This window comes from Thamnophis sirtalis, unplaced genomic scaffold (genome assembly GCF_051295495.1).
Source record: "Thamnophis sirtalis isolate CommonGarterSnake01/CBP01778 unplaced genomic scaffold, rThaSir2_p1.2 scaffold_1, whole genome shotgun sequence".
Taxonomy (NCBI): Eukaryota; Metazoa; Chordata; class Lepidosauria; order Squamata; family Natricidae; genus Thamnophis; species Thamnophis sirtalis.
Genome location: NW_028261381.1, coordinates 162,713,887 through 162,736,503, shown reverse-complemented (window position 1 = coordinate 162,736,503; position 22,617 = coordinate 162,713,887). Strand labels below are relative to the sequence as shown.

The 22,617-nt window shown below is 45.4% G+C and overlaps 1 protein-coding gene across 1 annotated transcript; it reads left to right on the top strand.

Annotated features, from left to right (window-relative positions):
- The first annotated feature begins 3,186 nt into the window (after window positions 1-3,186).
- On the top strand, window positions 3,187-22,440 carry ISYNA1 (inositol-3-phosphate synthase 1). Its single transcript, XM_087702215.1, has 11 exons — window positions 3,187-3,296; window positions 4,953-5,073; window positions 8,546-8,707; window positions 10,634-10,763; window positions 11,608-11,801; window positions 14,496-14,645; window positions 16,341-16,556; window positions 19,670-19,834; window positions 19,991-20,104; window positions 20,737-20,951; window positions 21,873-22,440. Exons 2-11 carry the CDS (start codon window positions 4,960-4,962, stop codon window positions 22,090-22,092), a joined length of 1,680 nt encoding a protein of 559 aa, XP_087558341.1. The 5' UTR covers window positions 3,187-3,296; window positions 4,953-4,959; the 3' UTR covers window positions 22,093-22,440.
- The last annotated feature ends 177 nt before the right edge of the window (window positions 22,441-22,617 follow it).

Genomic DNA, 22,617 nt, shown 5'->3' with positions numbered 1-22,617 from the left:
GGGACTTTGGATTATCAGCAGACTTGACTTGTGTTGCCTCCACGCCTTGCCCCAGGTCATCACAGTGTCTTCAACCACTGAGCCATCCTGCTGTCTATTATTTCAAACAAACCCCCATTAAAGAGTTCATAGAATTTCTACCTTGGTTAAAAAAAATAAAAACCTCAGATTTTAATAGCCTTTCTACAACTCATGGAAGTGCTGGATATGTGGATCTTCAGTGGAGAGGCAGATGCTGTTCTATAGAAGGAGGATAGTAGTTATAAAGGCCACCTCTGGGCCCCCCACCAGTAGTGGGTTTGAGATCCTGTTGCAACCGGTACGCTGCGATGGGGCAGGGTGTCCTCGTCGGGCACGCGCACATGCGCATGCCACCACCCAGTGGCACTCAGCTGCCTGGCGGAGGTTTGTGCAGACGCCGCATATTGTGCCCATGTGCGCAATTGGCCCGTTTGCATCAAAAAGTGGTAACGAACGCAGACAGGCAAATGGACCAAATGAGCCACCGTTGCGGTATGGTGGCCGCTGTTCCCAGCTACCATCAGTACGCCTGTAGCGGGCCATACTTCCCGGAACCCACCACTGCCCCCCACTGATTGTGGGGGTGAAGGGGCCTGGAGAAGACGTCTTCTTCCAACAGCCAATATTGTATGGTCAAGTGATGATTTCTTGTGGACAAGATGCAGCACTATCTCCGCCCCTTGCTGAAGGACCCCGCCCTTGCTGAAGGATGCTCTCTCCACTGCCTTGACTCAATTACCTGACACCTGTCTGGAAGTTTTGAGCAATCATGCTGGCTGGGGAATTCTGGGAGTTGAAGTCCACACATCTTTGCTGAAGTTGAAAAACACAAGCCTTAGAGATCCTCTTGCTGAATTTCGGGTTATATGGTTCTCTTCCAAAACTTTGGGTTACAACTGTTGTCCATTTCTCAACTTTTGTAACCTTGTTACGTAGCACCTGAAAGCTCACAAAGCTCACTTGTTTTTTTCTTTTGTCCGATACACATATCGGCCAACTATGTTTTTTGGGATGAAAGAAAAGAACAATGGGCAGTATAGTCTCTCCCTGCGGGTCCTTTCAGAACAAAAACAAGCGCAAGTACAAATTGTTATGAATGTAATCGTGATGGGGGGTGGATTAGAAGAGGAGACATTCCAGGACTACAGTACTGTGGTTTCATGCCAGTTCTCCCTAAGGAATGGGGTCAAATGACAGGGGATTTTAAAAGCAGATGACTTTGCAAATGTTCCCCTTTTTTGCGGAACAGAGAGCTAAAACTTTATCTAGTTTAATACAATGGATTTTAAGAGCAGCTAGGGAAGACCAGACCCAGAATGTCTAAGATAATAATAAAAAAACACTGTCTAAAAACCACTTCTTATCTGGGATTAAAGGCCTCCCTTTCAGAAATGTTCACACACTCCATTACAGTATTAAATTCCATATTCAATATTCCAGGACTGCACCTTGGAAGGAAGCTGGAATCAAAAGGAAACTTAGAACAGTTCTAGATTATGGTTCACACAAACACATATATAACATCTTGATTCTTCTGTGGCCCCAATCTCAGCAAAAACTGTTGTCTAGGGCAGTGTTTCTCAACCTTGGCAACTTGAAGACGTCTGGACTTCAACTCCCAGAATTCCCCAGCCTGGCTTTCTCCTAGTTGAGCTAAACTCCTGATGCTTTCATAGATGCATGCACAGGAGAAGGGTGTCTATTGCAATAACTCAAAAGAGGCTTGTTTGTTTATTTATTTATTTGACTTTTATCCTGCCTTTATTGCTTTATATGTAACTAAAGGCTGCAAACATGCCTAATACTCCTCCATCCTATTTTCCACACAACAACAATCTCGTGAGGCAAGATGGGCTGAGAAAGAATGACTGGTCAAGTCACCTTTCAGGCCAAAAACAGGACCTAGAACTCAAAAGTCTCCTGATGATTGGCCAAAGTCACCCAGCCAGTTTTTCATACCTAAAGAGGTATTGGATCTCTTGGACTTCCGGGATGACGTCACGGTGGGGCGGTACAGGAGAATAACTCTCCGTTCTCCCTGTTTGAATGTTTGTGTCTGGAGGCTGGCAATGGCAGAGCTGGTCCTTTGAGGGGACAGCGATAGAGATGGGTAGGCAAGCAACTTTACAACTAAAGGGTGTCTAACCTTGGCAACTTTTAAGATTTATGGAGTCTAGAAAGAGTGCAGAGAAGAGCAACAAAGATGATTAGGGGACTGGAGGCTAAAACATTTGAAGAACGGTTGCAGGAACTGGGTATGTCTAGTTCAATGAAAAGAAGGACTAGGGATAGCATGATAGCAGTTTTCCAATATCTCAGGGGTTGCCACAAAGAAGAGGGAGTCAAACTATTCTCCAAGGCACCTGAGGGCAGGACAAGAAGCAATGGGTGGAAACTAATCAAGGAGAGAAGCAGCTTAGAACTGAGGAGAAATTTCCTGACAGAACAATTAATCAGTGGAACAACTTGCCTCCAGAAGTTGTGAATGCCCCAACACTGGAAGTCTTTAAGAAGAAGTTGGATAACCATTTGTCTGAAGTGGTGTAGGGTTTCCTAGCTAAGCAGGAGATTGGACTAGAACAGTGTTTCTCAACCTTGGCAACTTGAAGATGTCCGGACTTCAACTCCCAGAATTCCCCAGCCAGCATTAGCTGGCTGGGGAATTCTGGGAGTTGAAGTCCAGACATCTTCAAGTTGCCAAGGTTGAGAAATACTGGACTAGAAGACCTGCAAGGTCCCTTCCAACTATTCTATTCTATTCTATTCTATTCTATTCTATTCTATTCTATTCTATTCTATTCTATTCTATTCTATTCTATTCTATTCCATTCCATTCCATTCCCTTCCAATCCAGTCCAGCCCCAGAATTCCAGTCAGCCTGGCTGGGAAATTTTGGGACTTGAAGTTGCCAAGGGTTACCTAGAGTGGACACCTGTGCACTGTCTTCTTCCAGCATGGCAGCCTAAGTTCCCAACTCAGGATTTTCTAGAGGTCCCCCATTCGATTGCTACGCAAGACTGAGCTGAGCTGGACTTATCCGGAGACACCCCGAATTCAGAAACCCCACCGAGCCTTAGCCAAGAAGGGGCGCGCAACCCCGGAGCCAAAGCGCAAAGGAGCCAAAGCGCACGTGGGCAGGGCGAGAGGGTTGTGCTCAGGGGGGGGGGGAGAAGAAGGGGCGGAGCCTCCGCGGAGGGGGCGGGTCCTGAGAGTTGATTAAACCTCCGGCGCGCTGGAACGAGCGAGTAGGACTCCTCCGACCGTTGAAGCTGAAGGTGGGTCGATGCGGGTCTTCTTGCGCTAAGCTGCAGCCGCTCGGGGTGCCTTGCCTGGGGTGGGGTGGGGAAGGAGGACGGGCACCTGGCCCTTCAGGTAGAGGAGCGGCGACGGACGGCGCCTCCTTTTCCGCTCAGCCTTTTGTCCTCCTGCTTTAAATGGCCCGAGGCAAGCGGGCAACTGGAGCAAGAGCCCGAAAAGGAGCCGATTCGGGTCGGGAGGAGGCGGCGGGCGGGCGGGCGGCATTTCCCCGGTGTCTCCCTCCAGCCTTTGGCGTTACCTGGCCGCTTGAAAGAGAGGAAAAGCGGAGGGGGTGGGTGGGTGTGTCTAGTGACTCTGGGAAGGAGGAAGGGCCGCCCAAGGAAAGCGGGGATCTCGGTGCAGGAACCCCGTTGCTGTTCTGCCTGTCTCCCTTAAGGACTCCGCCGGCCGCCACCTGCGGGAGACACCCCCCTTTCCCAAAGACACCCCCTCCTCTCCCCAAGTGTCCCTTGTCTCGCCTCCCTTTAACTTTTCCCCACTTTATTCTCTGAAGGAGAGAGGAGAGAGGGAAGCAGAGGTGAGGAATAGCAATAGCAATAGCAGTTAGACTTATATACCGCTTCATAGGGCTTTCAGCCCTCTCTAAGCGGTTTACAGAGTCAGCATATCGCCCCCAACAATCTGGGTCCTCATTTTGCCCACCTCGGAAGGATGGAAGGCTGAGTCAACCCTGAGCCGGTCAGATTTGAACAGCCGAACTGCAGAACTGCAGTCAGCTGAAGTAGCCTGCAGTGCTGCATTTAACCACTGTGCCACCTCGGAAAAGAGAAGAAGAGGAAGGGGAAGTAGAGAAGAGGAAGGAGAGGAGGGATGAAGAAAGTAGTGAGGAGAAGGAGGGAGGGAGGGAGGGAGGGAGGGGGAGGGGATGGAGGGTTGTTGCAGAACTAGGTATAATATGGTGTATGGAAATCGGAAGAGCAAATGAGAGTGGTGGTTGGTAGATGGTGAGAGGAACTGACATAATATTGGATAATATATAATAGTGTTATGATATAATGGTATACTTGTGGATATTTATATGAATAAATACAAAACTCAAAAAAAATCAGAAGGGATTTCTCTCACCTGCCATTTCCTGTCATTATAGTAAAACTATAGCTTTTCAAACCTAGGATTCCCATAGAGAAGAGTTGCTTGTGGGGTCTTTGTATAACAGCAGCTCTTTGACTTATGAACTGCTTCACAGTGCTTTAAATCCCTCTCTAAGCGGTTTCCAGAGTCAGCCTATTGTCCCCCCCCCACAAACAATCTGGGTTCTCATTTTACCCACCTGCGATGGAAGGAAGGCTGAGTCAACCTTCAGCCTGGTGAGATTTGAACTGCCAAATTGCAGGCAGCCGGCAGAAGCAGCCTGCAGTACTGCACTCTGACCACTGCGCCACCGCACTATAGGTTCCTGGGAAGGCCTTAAGCAGCCTAGTCTGAGATGGACTCCTTGTTTAGCCCTTTAGTCCTTGTCAGCAAAAGAACTGTGCAAGCTGCTTGCCCTCCAGAGAGACATCTTGCCTTTCCAGCTGAACAGAATAGTAACTTAAAAATCTTTGTCCAATTTTAACTCAGGGAGAGAGTTAAAACTCTGACTAACTTGGTTATTCCCATCCTTCCTGATCCAGCACAAACATGGCAACATCATTTGTAGTGGACAGCCCAGATGTGAAGTACACTCAGGAGTTCATTGAGGCTAAGTACACCTATGACACAGTACAGGTCTTCCAAGAGAATGGTGTCACCAAGGTAAGTGGCTTTTCTTTGTTGGGAAAAAAACCAAGGCAGTTTTTGTGCTTTAAATAAGAAAATACACAATTAAAGTCAGTTAAAGCAGTCAAATTCAGCTTTGCCAGTGCTGGGTGGGGGATTATGAGAGGTCCACTCCTGGAAGGTACTGGGGGTGGAGGGACTAATAGCCGAATCATTCGAGGAAGAGGATGGTAGCAATAAATCCTCTTGAGTTGTTATATATCCAACCAGCACTGTTGTTAGAAGGGAATACTGACAAGCTCTGCTGAACGTCACATTTTGCTGAAATGTGAAAGAATTTTTAGGGGGGAAATCATCAATGAGACACGAGGGGCTAATGAAAAAGGAGCAGGTAACACTAAACCAGTGGTAATATGGCTGGAAAAGTAGAAAGAAGATGGCAGAGAATATTCTGGAAAAAAGAGAGTAGAATAGAATTCTTTATTGGCCAAGCGTGATTGGACACACAAGGAATTTGTCTTTATGTATCTGAGGGTACATAAAAGCTATAAGTGATAAATCATGATCATAGTCATCATAAATACATTCATCATAAATCATAAGATACAACACTTAGTGATAGTGATTGTCATAGGATACTTAATAAGCAATCGGCATAAATCATAATAGGAAAGTAAATACATAATATAAAATATAAAGGTACAAGCAACAAAGTTATGGTCATAAGTAGAAAAAGAAATAGGTAATAGGAAGGATGAGAAGAAGAATAGTAATTCAGTCTTAGTAAATTGGTGGCAGAGAGGAATTGTGAACAAGAATTCAGATTGCAACAGTCAATTGCCTATCTTAGATGCCTGAGTATAAATAAAGTATAGAACAGTGTTTCTCAACCTTGGCAACTTGAAGATGTCCAGACTTCAACTCCCAGAATTCCCCAGCCAGCATTCGCTGGCTGGGGAATTCTGGGAGTTGAAGTCCGGACATCTTCAAGTTGCCAAGGTTGAGAAACACTGGTATAGAATCAAACAGGAAAAACACTCCAGGAGCTTTTAAAGCTTTTAAATAGATCTTATACTACATTAAGACCCAAAGGAATCATAGATACCACCTGTTCTTCATCAATGGGTGAAGAGGAAGGCAACCTTTTTTTTCCAAGTGGAGTGAAATAAAATAAAATTTGCAATGAAAGTCTTAGGGGTGGGTGGAGAGGGTTTGCCAGAACCACCAATATTAGGAATAGATATATGATCCAGCTTGTAGGGAAGAAACTGAAAGTAGCCTGGGATGATAGGTTTACAAGACCCCTGGTTCCAAACTGCCCAATGAGAAGGCAAAGCGTGGGAAAGGTCTTGAAAACTGGAAAGCAGAGATAAGGGGAACAGAAAGAAAACATACATAGAAGGAACTGTAAAGACCAGACATCTGGCTGAGAAATAAGAATAAGAGGCTAGTAGTATAAAGGGCAGAGATGAAAGAAGAGGCCTGAATGTCATCCTTCCCTGTTTTCTTTCACTTACTGGCTTTAGGCCCCTTATGTTGCCCACTGTTTATAAAGGCTAAGCTAAGTCAGAACGTGACCCGTCAAAAGCGCGGACGGCAAAAGCGCGATCGACAAAATCGCGCCTTTGACGTCATCACAGCGCGACGAAAAAGATCGAAACATTCAAATAAAAATTAATAAAAATTAAATTAAAGCAAGCCGATTCACATAAAGGTAAGGGTTAGGGTTAGGGTTAGGGTTAGGTTAAGGGTTAGGGTTAGCTTTAGAGCGTTAGCGTTAGGGTTAGGATAAGGGTTAGCGTTAGGTTTTTCGTTACTTTAACGGTTAGGTTTAGGGTTAGGTTTAGGGTTAGGTTAAGAGTTAGGTTTAGGGTTAGGTTTAGGGTTAGGTTTGGGGGGCTTAGGGTAAGGTTTTCGCTTTATTTTTACATTTTTCGATCTTTTTCGTCGCGCTGTGATGACGTCACAGCGCGCTTTTGTCGAGCGCGATTTTGTCCTACGCGCTTTTGTGGTGGAACCAGGTCAGAAAGCTTCCAGACATTCCACTTGCTTGGGAAATAAACTCCTGGAATGCTTGTAAGTTGGCTTCTTTGATAAAATAGAGAGGCTGGTGGTCCCTATTTTGTCAAAGAAACCAACTTGCAAGCATTCCATCTGGAGGGGTGGATGTTATAGTGACCCTGAGGATAGGAGATTGTTTCTTGGAGCACATACAGAATTTGGGAAGGGATTTCGAAGGTAATTAGGGAACTCTAAAGTCCTTAGCAAAGCAGCAACAAAGGTCATCTGGGAATGCGTTCTGCCTTCCTATTGGTGCCTCAGTTAACCTGACTGCAATAAAATCTGCACGTATCATTTCTGAATGGAAGCAGACAGCTTAGTCAGATGGACTAAGCACCTTCTGCACAGTCTCAAGCATTGCTCAAGTGCAGGAGTTTTGTTAGCAAGGAGAAGAGAATGTGGGTGACTGAGAGGGAATCTACTGTCAGGATTAAGTATGAAGTAATCTATGATCCATTGGAATTTTGAGCTGCTAGTCTAGCCATTCACCTAAATTAGTGTTTCTCAACTTGAGCAACCTTAAGTCTGTGGACTTCAATTCCCAGAATCCCCACAGCCAGAAGGCCAGTTAGGGAATTCTGGGAATTGAAGTCCACACACTTTTAATGTCACCAAGATTAAGGATCACTGGTCTAAATAATAGCAAATGATATAGGCGTGGAAATAAGAATGATTTTCACCTAAGGCCACATCAATTAAATCAAATAGATGGTTAAATATACAAATATTTGTTGGAGGTGCAAGAAAGAGGTTGGGACATATAAACATATGGGGTGGGATTGTGGTAGTGCACAAAAAAATATGGGGCATGGTGTTTAGAGAAATTAGAGCACTGTTGGATGTGAATCTAGAGATATCACTGCGGATTGCATTATTGTTGCTGATGGAAAAACGGGATATAAATGAAACAAAAAAAGAATTGATTGTAAATTAGATGGGGACGAAATTGGGATATTCAAAGAAATGAGTGGTATAATGAAATTTGGAGTATGGCAACAAATGATAAATTAACAACAGAAATTAAACTTAAAAAGGGATGATTAAAGTAAATAATTATAATGAAATATGGGGGTGGGATTTAAAAAAAATCAGTGTTGGTGGAAGGCAAAGGGAATAAACCTACTCAAGAATGTATGTTTTGGAGGGTATAAGGGCACAATTGGAATATATTGTATATCTAAGAAATATAAGGGGAAGAAAAAAGAAAAGGTCTCCAGGGGGTGGAGGTGCACTTTAATATGTTTTTCCCCCTTTTTCTTTTGTCTTTCTTTTTTTGTATTCAGTTATATATGTACTGTTTGTATTATTTGTGTTTAAAAGAAATACGGTACCAAAAAAAAAGAAAAGGAATGCTTTTCTGTTTTGGAGTTAGCATAACTTGCTGAGTCCTTCCATCGTCACTGAGCTTCTGATCTCACAAGGTTCCTATGGTGGGTTGTCTCCACAGGTCAAGCCAATTTCTACTGATCTCACTTTCCGCACAGGCCTGCGGGTCCCCAAGCTGGGTGTGATGCTTGTTGGCTGGGGGGGAAACAATGGCACCACAGTGACTGCTGCTGTTTTGGCCAATAGGTTGAGTCTCTCTTGGATGACCAAGAGGGGTCAACAGGTAAGTGAGCCACTCGGATTCTTGGTTATATGTATCATGTTTTCTGAGAGGGACTTAAATTGTGAGCAAGAAAACTAGTTTATAAATCTCCAAAGTCTAATGAATATTTAGTGTCATCTTTCTCTTAGTTGCAGGGGTGTCCAAACTTGGGAACTTTAGTGAGAGGCTTCTCTAGACCACACATAAACATTATGGAATATTCTACCAAGGTTTCATAAACAGCATTTAATGGGTTCGGCAAAATATCCTACCCTAGCATTTGGGGTGACTATGTTGCTCAATTTTAGTGAGAGATTTTTTAAAAGAAAATATTTACAGTTTTTATTATACCCCCAAAATTTTGAGTTCAAGTAGTTTGGGACCATTTTTTCTCCCATCTTTCCTGAATATCAGAGTGAATAAATATATGGATCTTCCTTTTTTAAAGATATGTAATATTCCTCTTTTCAGGAAGAGAAACAGAATTTTGTGTATTAGAATCTTATGTACTTAACATTGTATATAAAGGAATGTTTCTATATTTCATGACCAGCAGGAAAGATGGGAAGCTAGTAGGGTAACTTGTAAAAAGATAAATGTTACATATTAATCATTCATTTCTCTAGTATTCATAGGTTCTGAATATATCCTTGCCTGGACAATGGAAGAACCTTAGTTTTATGGGGGAGAGGAGATATAAAGATTATCTCTTAAATTTGTGCTAAACATGACTTGGGGGACTTGAAAGATGATAATTAGGCAGGAGAAAATAATAGGGTATGATGCTCAAATATAAAGTGAAATCTTAGTAGGCTTATGAGGACCAGATATTTTCCCATTAACATTTTCCTAAATGTTTCTATATCTATCTATCTATCTATCTATCTATCTATCTATCTATCTATCTATCTATCTATCTATCTATCTATCTATCTATCTATCTATCTATCTATCTATCTATCTATCCATCCATCCATCCATCCATCCATCCATCCATCCATCCATCCATCCATCCATCCATCCATCCATCCATCCATCCATCCATCCACCCACCCACCCACCCACCCACCCACCCACCCACCCACCCACCCACACACACACACACACACACACAAACACACACACACACACACACACACACACAAATGTGTGTGTGTATGTGTGTGTGTGTTCCAGCATAACTCTGGAATTCCTTGAGCAATTTCAACCAAATTTGGTACACAGATGACTTACTCTTAACACCTCTTAGCACTACTCGGGATGTGTGTTCTGTTAAGAAACAGCCTGTTGTGCCTTAAAATAGATTCTACTGTACTGTCGTAAAATGGCTTCTACTGTACAGTGGAGTTGCCATGGTAACAGCTTCACAGTACTCCACAAGGGGGCTTTCTCTGGTAAGGGGGAAAATCCAATGTTAGAAATTATGTTTGGACTGGACATTCCCCGCCCTCTATAAATAAATACCTGGGCAACGCCGGGTTATTGGCTAGTTGTGTATAAGAGCCAGTTTGGTCTAAGAAGACACCAGGCCAGAAACTGGGAGACTGTGAGTTCTAGTCCCTCCTTAGGCACGAAGTAAGGGAGGGGGCAGGTCACTTTGGACAGTCATCCTCTTTCAGCCCTAGGAAGGAGGCAGTGGCAAATCAATTCTGAAAAGCCTTGCCAAGAAGGAGCAGTGACTACTAAGCAATAGCCGGAAATCAATGCTGATTTGAAGGCACCCCCAAACGGTGTGTAACCTGGTGGGCTATCTAGGATGCTTTAATTTGGATTCTGGCTCCCAGGAGCAGGCTGGAGTCAATAGCAGCCCCTTCCAACTTTAGGCTTCCAAAATGTAATATAAAAAGCAAGTGGTCCATGCTGGATAAGGTCACTAGGTAGTTCTATTGAATGCTTCACTCTCTTTGCCCCATACTGATGTCTGGTCTCCCCCCTTCTACCCCTTAGCATGCCAACTACTATGGCTCTCTTTTGCAAGCATCCACAGTATGTCTTGGGACCGGTTCCTCTGGAGATGTCCATATTCCTTTCCGCGATATGCTTCCCATGGTACATCCCAATGATATTGTTTTTGATGGTAAGTGCTGGTTTGGAGGAAAAGAAATGTCAAGGGAAGCGGGTCTGCTTGCCTTCTTTTTAAAGTTGCATACCACATTTTTCAGACTATAAGACACACCGGAGTATAAGACACACCTTAGTTTTTGGGGATGAAAATAAAAAAAAAGAAAATTCTGCCTCTGCCTACCAGCATCCATGGTATTCATCTGGCTAGCGTCCTGTCAGTGTGTGAGAGAGTTGAGGGCTGTTTGGAAACAAACAGTATTTGCTGTGTGAGCAACAAGGAAGGAGACAGCAAGGAGCCTGGGCGTGGCTTGTTCTGTACTAAAGCTGCAGGCTGTGCTGATATCTGAAACTAAAACTGAAAGTGAAACTTCTCTGCTGAACTACTTTTGGTATTGTATATGTCCTTAATGTTTTACATGTAAAGAGAAGTTATTGGATCCTGCTGAATCCATAACTTGTGTGTGCTTTCTGAATGTGATTGCTGCTGCAAACTCTGACATGTCCTTGCAGCAAATAGCGAGCAGCCAGGTCAGCTTCAGCACATTAATGCAGCCTGATTGGCCTCCCGGAATACCCCCCAATCAGCTGTTCCAGGCTGCAGGGATTGCCACAGACCATCGCCTCCTCTGTGCCTCGTGTTTTTGGCTACATTCGGTCTATAAGACGCACCCAAATTTTCACCCTCTTTTAGGGGGAGGAAAAAGTACATCCTATCCTCCGAAAAAATATGGTACTTTAATGGGGAGAACAGTCAAAGGAGGGTAGTCATAATTAAGGTACGGGCCTGACAATTAATGCCCAAAGTTATCCTGTGAATAAGATGGGCAGCCAATACATTTTGAATTCCATCCTGCTAGGCTGGGACATTTCCTCCATGAATTTGGCCGATGCCATGCGCAGGGCTGAGGTCTTGGACTGGTCCCTTCAAGAACAGCTGCGGCCTTACATGGTGTGCTTGAAGCCTCGGCCTTCCATCTACATCCCGGATTTCATCGCTGCCAATCAGGGAGAAAGAGCTGACAACGTTCTGAGCGGAAGCAAGGCTGAGCAGGTGAGTAGAAGGCGTAAAGTTTCCAAGTTTCCAAGTTTAATAAAATTTGTATGCCGCCCACTCCCATCGGGACTCTGGGCGGCTCACAACAAGACAAAGAAACATTTAAATTTAAAAATAGAAAATACAATATTAAAATTCCACATCATCCATACCATCTAGCGGGGCTGGATATCAATCAACAGCCCCAGGCCTGCCGGAACAGCCAGGTCTTGACGGCTTTACGGAAGGCCAGGAGAGTGGTAAGGGTCCGGATCTCTGCGGGTAGATCGTTCCACAGGGCCGGTAAAGTTATTCAGGGCTTGGTCCTTGATCCATTTAGCACAATATTCATATGTGCAGCAGGTATCAGAAGTCTGTTTTAAAAGGAACCCTTCTAACCTATGAGGTGAGATCCGTTTTTTTGTTTTGTCTTCCCCCTTAGTGCCGTTCTTCAAATAGGTAAGGCTAGGCTTAAAGACGGCCTCAGTCAAAACTGGATTAGAGTTCAAACTGAATTAAATAGTTAAGAATATTTCTGCAGTAAAAATACCATTTGGTTATTCTGAATCGCAATTTTGGGAAGTGTGCTTGGGGCACTTCCTTCAAGGCTTTGTGGGGGAGGTATTTGTGGTTTAGCTTTTGCATTTCTGTCCAGCCTGCAGGTGCTTCCTATTGAGTCTCAAATCCTGGCAACAAGATGGACAGGCCCAAGCAGGTTTTTTTGGGGAGAATTTGTATAGGGTTTAAGGGTGTGACCAGGTCAAAGTCACCCTCCGGGCTCCCATGTCTAATGCAGGGATATAATTTAGATTTCCCTGCTCTGTCTAGTGCCATGACCATTAAAACCAGTGGTAGCGAGCTTTTCGACCCAGCATGTCAAAAATAATAATAATAAAAAAGCCTAGATCAGTGTTTCTCAACCTTGGCCACTTGAAGATGTCTGGACTTCAACTCCCAGAATTCCCCAGCCAGCATTCGCTGGCTGGGGAATTCTGGGAGTTGAAGTCCAGACATCTTCAAGTAGCCAAGGTTGAGAAACACTGGCCTAGATGGACTTCGCTGCCGTGTCAACACTTTCCACCCCCTCTCAAAACAACAGAAAAACCATCTCCCTCCCACCTAGGCCACCCTGAACAGCAGCACCCGTTAATGCCCAGGCCTCAACTTCAGTTCTAGGACCACCTCTGCCATTTTAAAAGGCCGCCTTGCACCATTCCTCAAGGACCACAAGGCTTGGGGAACGGTGCAGTTGCCCCCCCTGGCCCAGAGCTCCCCAGGACTTCCCCATGCACCACTTTCCTTCAGGCAGTGTTTTCTTTTGTTGACAGGCCCCCGAGGATGCTCCAGGTTACAGGAGGCCCTCGCTCTTGACGTGGAGGATGCTTTTCCGCAGCCTCTGAAAACCGTGTGAAAGTGTGCTCCATTCTCGCATGAATTTTAAAGACTTTAGAGACGCCCAAGAGCACACTCCATTCTTGTGCAGCCTCCACGACCTCTGGAAATCATATGAGAATGGATGTGCTTTCCTGAATAGTTGTCATCAGGTGTTGGTGAATGCTGGCAATGCCCCCTTTGACATACATGTCACAGGTTCGCGACCACTGCAAAGTGACCTTCCCAGCCTACCTAAGAGATGATTTTTGAAGGGGTGCCTTCAAGTCAATTTTTGACTCATGACAAATGCCTGGATCAATTCCATTTTCTTGGCAAGGTTTTTCGGAAGTAGTTAACGATCGCTTCCTTCCTAGGGCTGAGAGAATCTGACTGGCCCAGGGTAACCCAGCTGGCTTTGTGCCTAAAGCAGGACTAGAATTCAGAAACTCCCCGTTTTTTAGCCTCAGGCCTTAATTCCTACACCAAAATGGCTCTCCTAGTTATGCACGTTTTCAGTGAGCTTGCAAAGCAGATCGAGAACTGAAGGGTCATTTTTCACCTTAAAGATACTTTTATCTAAAGCTTTTGGAGATTAAACTTGGCATATCTGCCACTCTTCACGAATATGCTCTAGGAGTACAACATAGCTGTCTAATTCCCCCCCTCCCCAATTAAACTAGGAAGCTGCCTTGGGCCATCTAGTCTAATATCCTCTCCCATCAGTTTCCAGGCAGTCTCTGTGGTCCCATTTCAGCAAAAGGCCTTCCCCATCAGTTGCTGCTGGAAATTACTTCCTTGGAAATTGCTGGCATTGTTAAGCACGAACAGAAATTTAAAAAAATGAGGATGCGAATGTTACAGTAGTATTATATATAATCTAAATTGCCTAGATTAGTTAAATCCCAATTTATTTACTTTTATCCAGGGCTTTCCCCAAGTGGGCGGTATATAGCGCATATTATCTTACTCATCTTGGATGTTACCTTCTAATTTCAGATGGGGAGAAAGTGGTTTATTAAAGGCTGTTGGATCATTTGAACTGGTAATTTCTCACATTAGATCCTGCTTATTTGCACCCATATTTATGGGTAGTTTTATTTATTTCTTTAGCGAATTTATATTGCCACCCTTTCAGTGACTCTAGGTGGCTTACAAACAGTAATAGTTGTTTGTGATGCATCCAGGATATTTTTTAATAAAGGCTGGCTTAAGTGTCTTGATTAGGAATCTGGTGTGACTTTCTGGAATGAGTTCTTTGTGAGAAGCAGCAATGCAACTGCTCGTTCATTGTTTGTAGTAAAGATCTGACATTTTGCTTTCATATTTTTCCCTCCAAAGATGGCTCGGATTCGCCATGATATCCAGGACTTCAAGAAATCCAGTGGGGTGGAGAAGGTGATTGTCCTCTGGACGGCCAACACTGAACGCGTCTGTGAAATCCATCCTGGAGTGAATGATACAGCTAGCAATTTACTCCAAGCAATTGAGGTGACATATGGGTGCATTTGTTTCCTTGCTCCTTTCATCCAGTATTGGCTCTTCTTGTTCCTTTAAATCGGGGGTGTCAAACTGGCGGCCCACGGGCCAGATGCCACACCCACCCTGGCTCCGCAAAGACAAAAAGGTCACGATGCGTCACGTGACAACGATCGAGTTTGACACCCGTGTTTTAAATGTATATTCCTTTTCTTTAACTTGAACTTTAGTTTTTAGAGATGTTGCATTGAGATTAGGCACAGAAGTGTTATACATCTAAACCAGTTTAAAACTTCTTATTCTTGTTTATTTGCTTCTCCTCTCCACTCCCATCCCATCCCATATGACATATGAGCCAGGCTTTTAATGAGAGTATATTTATTTGTATGTTTTCTCAACTACTTGACTATGCTAGGAAAGTTAATGCTTTGAAAAACCAACTTATAATTGTGGTGTAAGTATGTCCCAGATATCACCTACTTTATGCTTTAGCTTTGGCACCATAATTAAGATAAAGACTTTTCAGAAAGAACAAGCAATAGCCTAAATTTTAAAGGGACACATTTGTAGCAAAGGCTGAGGGAGAGAAATATTCAGCTTTAATTAACTGTGATTACCTTGTGCAGCCTTATCCAATCCAGTCCCCCTCACCCCACCAAATGTACGGGTATTACAATTTCCAATATCCTCAAAGTTGCATTACAACTTTTTCATTTCATCAAAAATAATTGTATTATCCACTTTTCCTTAAACATATTTGTGTTTTGGTTTAAGTGAGATACATGAACCTAGCCACTGTAATAATACAATAGCAGAGTTGGAAGGGACCTTGGAGGTCTTCTAGTCCAACCCCCTGCCTAGGTAGGAAACCCTATACCATTTCAGACAAATGGCTATCCAACATCTTCTTAAAGACTTCCAGTGTTGGGGCATTCACAACTTCTGGAGGCAAGCTGTTCCACTGATTAATTGTTCTAACTGTCAGGAAATTTCTCCTCAGTTCTAAGTTGCTTCTCTCCTTGATTAGTTTCCACCCATTGCTTCTTGTTCTACCCTCAGGTGCTTTGGAGAATAGTTTGACTCCCTCTTCTTTGTGGCAACCCCTGAGATATTGGAAGACTGCTATCATGTCTCCCCTAGTCCTTCTTTTCATTAAACTAGACATACCCAGTTCCTGCAATCGTTCCTATGTTTTAGCCTCCAGTCCCCTAATCTTCTTTGTTGCTCTTCTCTGCACTCTTTCTAGAGTCTCCACATCTTTTTTACATCGTGCTGACCAAAACTGAATGCAGTATTCCAAGTGTGGCCTTACCAAGGCATTATAAAGTGGTATTAACACTTCACGTGATCTTGATTCTATCCCTCTGTTTATGCAGCCTAGAACTGTGTTGGCTTTTTTGGCAGCTGCTGCACACTGTAGTTAATAATAGCTCATGGTTGACCTTATGAATGAACCCAGCCAGTTCTAGTTGGTATCTTGGCTTAGTACAACGTGGGAACCAACTATTCTGTAATCAAGACTGTATCTCAGGCCTCCTTCCTCCATTGCCCTGTTCTGTGTTTTCACTAATTTATAGACATTTCCAACATCTGCAAAGTTCAATAGTTCATTGAAGATGTGGGTCTCTGTGAGCGAAAGGGCAGAAGAGAAGGTCTAATGTTTCAGGCCTCCTGACTAACTGTTGACCTCTTGATGTTTTTCCCCAGGCTGGCCTGGAGGTTTCTCCTTCTACACTCTTCGCTGTGGCAAGTATCCTGGAAGGTTGTACCTACATCAATGGCTCCCCCCAGAACACCTTTGTGCCAGGAGTTATTGAGCTTGCTATGCAGCGGGGAGTCTTTATAGCCGGAGACGATTTCAAATCTGGTCAGACAAAGCTCAAGTCAGTCCTGGTGGACTTCCTCATCAGCTCTGGCATTAAGGTGAGTGACAATGGGAAAGGGCATGCCCTTGGATGTGCTGGTTATTCTGTAAGATTGGGTAATACGTGGCCTCCCTCAAGTGGTGCAATTCCCGCTTCCAATAACCCAAGACCTCCCAGCTTATGAAGGATGCTGGGAACAGTAGTTTATTAACACAGGGGGGTGGCATAGATTTTTCCACCTTTGCTGTAACTTTAGTACAGGTAGTTTTCGGCCTACAATCACAGCAACTATGGGAAAGCTACTTTTATGGCTGTTATAATACTCCTCCAGCTGTCATAAATAGATGCATTCCCCCCCTCCAGTTGTGGCTGCATGTCAGACGCTTGGCAACCAAACAGGGCTTATTGTTTTGTGGTTGCCGGGTAGCTACTCCCTTGCGAACTGGCTCCCGAAGAGTCGGGCACAGCCTCAGGGGCGAAGCAGCCATGAGGTGACCAAGCTCACGAGTAGCCACCCGGTAAACTCCCTCTCCAGCCGGGCAGAGCGCCATTCACTGACCTAGGGGGTATCCCTAAGGCGCCAAGCCAGGTGGGGCTCTGCCTGCTCCCCAGCTCCCTTGGCTTAACACATTAGGGATCCCACCCCCCCAGGTCAGTGCATGGAGCTCTTCCCGGCTGGAGAAGGGGGTTGCGCGAGCATCTGTTCCGCCCCCAGCAGGCATGCCTCCTAGCTTCAACATGTCCGGGGCCAGCTCTCCTGCAGCCGCCGCCACCGCCGCACTCTGAGCATAATGTCTTCTCTGGTTCTAAACTCCAAAACTCGGCTGCGGAGTCTTCCAGCAGCGGCCGCTCTAGGAGTGCGCTCTATGGTTGTGGACTGGCTGCTGCAGGGAGAGCTGGCCCCGGACATGTTGAGGCTAGGAGGCATGCCTGCTGGGAGTGGAACAGGCGCTCGCGCAACCCCCTTCTCCAGCCGGGCAGAGCTCCATGCACTGACCTAGGGGGGATTCCTAATGTGCCAAGCTGGGGAGCGGGCAGAGCGCCACGTGGCTTGGCGCCTTAGGGATACCCCCTAGGTCAGTGAATGGTGCTCTGCCGGGCTGGAGAGGGGGTTTGCCGGGCGGCTGCTCATGAGTTTGGTCATCTCATGGCTGCTTCGCCCCCAAGGTTGTGCCTGGCTCTTTGGAAGCCGGTTTGCAAGGGAGCAGCCTACATGGGGCTGCCCTTGAAGAGTGTTCGGAGACTGCAGTTGGTCCAGAATGCAGCCGTGCGAGCGATATCAGGTGTACCTCGGTACACCCGTGTTACATCTATCCTCCGCGAGCTGCACTGGCTCCCTATTAGTCTCCGGACGCGCTACAAAGTGCTGGTGATTACCTTTAAAGCCCTACATGGATATCTGAGAGACCATCTCCTGCTACACACCTCCCAACGTCCGATAAGAACTCACAGGTTAGGCCTCCTCCGGGTGCCGTCGGCCAGACAATGCCGACTGGCAACCACTCGGGGGAGAGCCTTTTCTGTAGCTGCTCCGGCTCTGTGGAACGAGCTACCAACAGAGATCCGGACCCTTCCCACCCTTGCGGCCTTCCAAAAAGCCACCAAAACCTGGCTGTTCCGGCAGGCCTGGAGTTGCTGATTCAAATCAGGTTCAACTCCCAATTAAACCGGATGTATGTTGTGTTTTTAATACTGTTTGTATTCTCCCCTTGTGTGTTGTTTTATTTCATTCGTATTTGTAAGCCGCCCTGAGTCACCTGGGATTGGGCGGCATATAAACCCATTAAATTGCGAATTGCGCAGCCGCCCGCAACTCCCCCCTCTGGCCAGGCAGAACGCCACTCCCCAACTTAGCAGTATCCCGAAGGCGCCAAGCAATGTGAGCACCTTTCTCCCCCCCCCCCGGACCTGCGGCTTGGCACCTTCAGGATACCGCTATGTTGGTGAGCGGTGCTCTGCCTGGCCGGAGGCAGGGGGTTGTCCAGGGGGATAATTTTCAGGGGTGGGCTTATATTTTTGCCCATGTGAAAAATGTGGTAAGGCTTTAGTTTCAGGACAGGTCGTATTTTCAGGAAAACACAGTAGGCCGAAGACTATCTTACCTATATGATCTCTACTGGTACCACTTTACCCATTTTCATAATCAAGCAACAATTCACAGGCTCTGGGTAAAAAAAACAGGAAGCTCCCATGAACATTAGATAAATATGTTCTTCATAATGCCAATTGCTGCTTCTGTAATATTTTGTAATTGTGTGCGAACTTCAAGACCTCCAGAAAGTTCTTAAAATTTATACCAATTTCAAATAGAACAAATCCAGAGTGTGGCGGCTTATGAATCTCTGGTTGACCATGGAGAGGTTTTTCCCATGCTAATATCTGTGGTGGCGTGGCGCAGTGGTAAGAATGAAGAATTTACAGGCTAACTCTGCCAACTGCAAGCAGTTCAATTCTTACTGGCTCAAGGTTGACTCAGCCTTCCATCCTTCCGAGGTGGGTAAAATGAGGACCTAGATTGTTGGGAGCAATAGACCGACTCTGCAAACCGTTTAGAGAGGCCTGTAAAGTATTGTGAAGCACTATATACACTATATTGCCAAAAGTATTCGCTCACCCATCCACATAATCAGATTCGGTTGTGAGCGAATACTTTTGGCAATATAGTGCAAGTGCTACTGCTACCCTCCTGAGGCATTGGATTACCGTTCCCATCCTCTGCAGTTACATTGCCCTTTGGCTCAATTCGGGGCGAGGGGTGTGATAGGCCAACACATATGGAAGGGGTTGTTTCAAGGCAGACGACTTCCCATCTGAGATGGAAACCTTTCCCTTTTAGTAAGTGAAATTCAGGAACGGTAGAAAAGCTGGAGAAAGATTAACAAAAGTCTACAAATGACCGTGGGAGATCTCTGGCCTCAGGTATCCCTTCCCTTAAAATCTGTGTGCAAAGATAAGGGGGGCTCTGTAACTTGATCTCAAAGGGAATGCAAATGCCATTCCTCCAAAGATGAAGAAAAGGATCTAATCCCCCAAAATGAACTGAGTAAGCATGAAAGTAAGCAGTCGTTGCTTTGAAATACGTGCATGATTGGAGTAGCACCCTTTCCGCCTCCCAAAAGCTAAGGACTAGAAACCTTGCATTTGCAACAACTGCTCTTTTCTTCCTTACAGCCAGTCTCCATTGTTAGCTACAACCACCTGGGCAACAATGATGGGAGGAACCTGTCCGCAGAAGCTCAGTTCCGCGCCAAGGAAATTTCCAAGAGCAACGTGGTGGACGACATGGTGAAGTCGAACCCCATCCTATACGGACCAGGGGAATATCCTGATCACTGCGTGAGTGGGAAGCAGTGGTGCGGTTTGGGGCACAACTGTAGGCCAATCCAGTTGTGCGCGCGGTGCGCATATTGGGGGGAGTTAAATCTTTTTTGGCTGCAAGGGATTATTTACTTATTGCTTGCTCATAAACACCGCTGCACGCTCCCCAGACAGGTGGTGATCAAGTACGTGCCCTACCTCGGTGACAGCAAGCGGGCACTAGATGAATATACATCGGAGATCGCTTTGGGGGGGACCAACACCATCGTCACTCACAATACGTGCGAGGTGAGTACAAAGCTCTAGGATTCCACGTGAGGCAAACAGGTTCTATAGTGGAGAGGAGGTTACGGATTATTTTCCCCCGGCAACCCTGTTTCAAGAGATCGGAAGGGAGGTGCATGGAAGGAGGTACTCCATTTCTTGCTTAGCTCACAGGCAAGGCTTAACTGCCAATTCCGAATGTAGGAAATTGGCGCATCTTCCTACACTTTGGGGTTGAAGGAATGATTTACTTGGGACAACCTTCAGAGTCGTGACCCGTCAAAAGCGCACTCGACGAAAGTGCGTACGTGACGTCATCACAGCGCGACGAAAAAAATTAAAAATTGAAATAAAAATAAAATTAAAGCAAGCCGATTCACATAAAGGTAAGGGTTAGGTTTAGGGTTACGTTAAGCGTTAGGGTTACGTTAAGCGTTACGTTAAGGGTTAGCGTTAGGTTTAGCGTTAGGTTAAGGGTTAGGTTTGGGGGGGGGTTAGGGTAAGGTTTTCGCTTTAATTTTACATTTACCGCTCACAGCGCGATGTTTTCGTCGCGCTGTGATGACGTCACGTACGCGCTTTCGTCGAGCGCGCTTTTGTCTACCGCGGTTTTGTGGTGGAACCCTTCAGAGTTGCATTTCTGGTATGTTCCGCAGGATTCCTTACTGGCTGCTCCCATAATTTTGGACTTGATCATTCTGGCTGAACTCTGCCAACGGATCCAGGTGGGCATAGGAGATGCCAAGCCGGAGCGCCTTCACAGCGTCTTGTCCCTCTTGAGTTTCCTCTGCAAGGCTCCCCTTGTTCCCAAAGGAGCTCCAGTGGTCAACGCACTCTTCCGTCAACGGGCTGCCATTGAGAACCTATTCAGGTAACGCCAACCTTCTTGGATCAACCTCCTGCATCTGGATTGCGCTTCAGTGGAAATCTGTACTTTCTCTGCATACTACTCCCCTTTATTTACCAAATTCAGGTACCACCGATCCCACTCTCAGAGTGATTCTGGGTGGTGTACAGCTAAAAAAAAAACCACAACTGATTTTAAGCTAGTTGAGGCTTAATTAAAGAGTGTGGAAGGTGCACTCTGGTTACATAGGTTCAATCCCAACTGCCCTTTGTTACCAAAAGGAGCATTTTCTTTTATTTTTTATTCACAATTCTGAACCTCCTATCTCCTGCAAAGAGTTGTGAAGGTAACCATAGCAACTCCTGAATTTGTTTGACTGGGCCTGCTGAGAAATGTGTTCAAGTCACCATGGTAACCCTGCACATTTCTTCTTTGTAGGTCTCTGGTTTCTCTCTTTTCAGGCCCCTCCATTAGCCCCTAAACCCATTAACTTTAACTCCAAATGTAGCACTCTGTTCCCACGTGTTTGTCTGAGACAGACAACAGCCCTCCTGTTTTCCCCAAGGACCTGATACCTGGAGGTAGTCCCCTCCAGACAGATTTGTGTTTAGTTGTCATGGTTACTAGTTGCCGTTACACCTACTTTTGTGAACTTGCCCAATTTCTGTAAAGCCAGAAAGCCCTGTTTTATGGCAGAGTTCCTTAAAGTCTGTGTTACTCCTCAGCCATAGATTTCCCAGCCAACAGTTTTAATTCATGGTCCTCCCTCGAGTTGTGTATGCAGGAGAAACCCCCCCCTTTCTTTCCTTCATGGTATCAGCCTGTCTCCTTGTGACTAAAGATTTAAAACCTGTGTGTCTGTGTGTGTTTGGGGGAGGGGGTGGGTGAGTGCTTGCAAGGAAGGTATATTATTAACCTGCTGGCTTTTTTCCCTTTCTTCCACAGGGCCTGCGTGGGGCTCCCACCTCAAAACCACATGCAGCTGGAGTACAAGACCCAGAGACTGTGGGGCTGTGCAAAGCATGGCCATTCCCCTGTGCCCCCAGGTTGGGCAGCCACTCCTAGAAAGGCAGCCCCCCACATGAATGGTTTTGTGGATCCCATTGAAAGCAATGGCCTCCCAGACCACAGTGCCCACCGCCGCTTAACTGACCTGCCAAATTAGAAGCCCACAGCATGCTCTACTACTAGTCAACACTGTATGGTAACCAGACCAGATTTACAACTTGGACTGTCTGCCTCTTTGATACACACCCACCGCCCCAAAATCCCCCTTTTTTTTGTATTTGGTTACTTATATTTTTATGTAGTAGTGACAAAGCTGTATGTTCAGGATAGACAAAATACCTTCTTCTACTGTGCCCTTTACCTGTTATGAATGAAATTCAATTTGAACGCTTGAATGTCTGAAATAAGATGTGACTGTAGTTGTATCTTTCATCTAGCTCAGAAATTTAGATTTATTTGGCTATCCTTTTTTTAATGGTGACATTGGAATAAACAGATTGAAAGATGAGAGTACCTGGTTACTTTGTGATATCAACCTTGAACCTTCCATTGTCAGCTAAGAAGGCTACCTCAACCCCTTCTGGCCTACACATCTCTCTGGTTTTTACAATCTATGGAAAAGTAATACATCCTGTAAATGGCAACTAGGGGGAAAAAAAACATCTGGAGAAGGTTTTTGTTG

Coding starts and splice junctions, on each gene's coding strand:
- ISYNA1 (XM_087702215.1), top strand. CDS start 4,960: ATGGCAACATCATTTGTAGTGGACAGCCCAGATGTGAAGTACACTCAG. Junction 8,708..10,633: donor TGACCAAGAGGGGTCAACAG/GTAAGTGAGCCA, acceptor TCTACCCCTTAG/CATGCCAACTACTATGGCTC. Junction 20,105..20,736: donor TCACTCACAATACGTGCGAG/GTGAGTACAAAG, acceptor TATGTTCCGCAG/GATTCCTTACTGGCTGCTCC.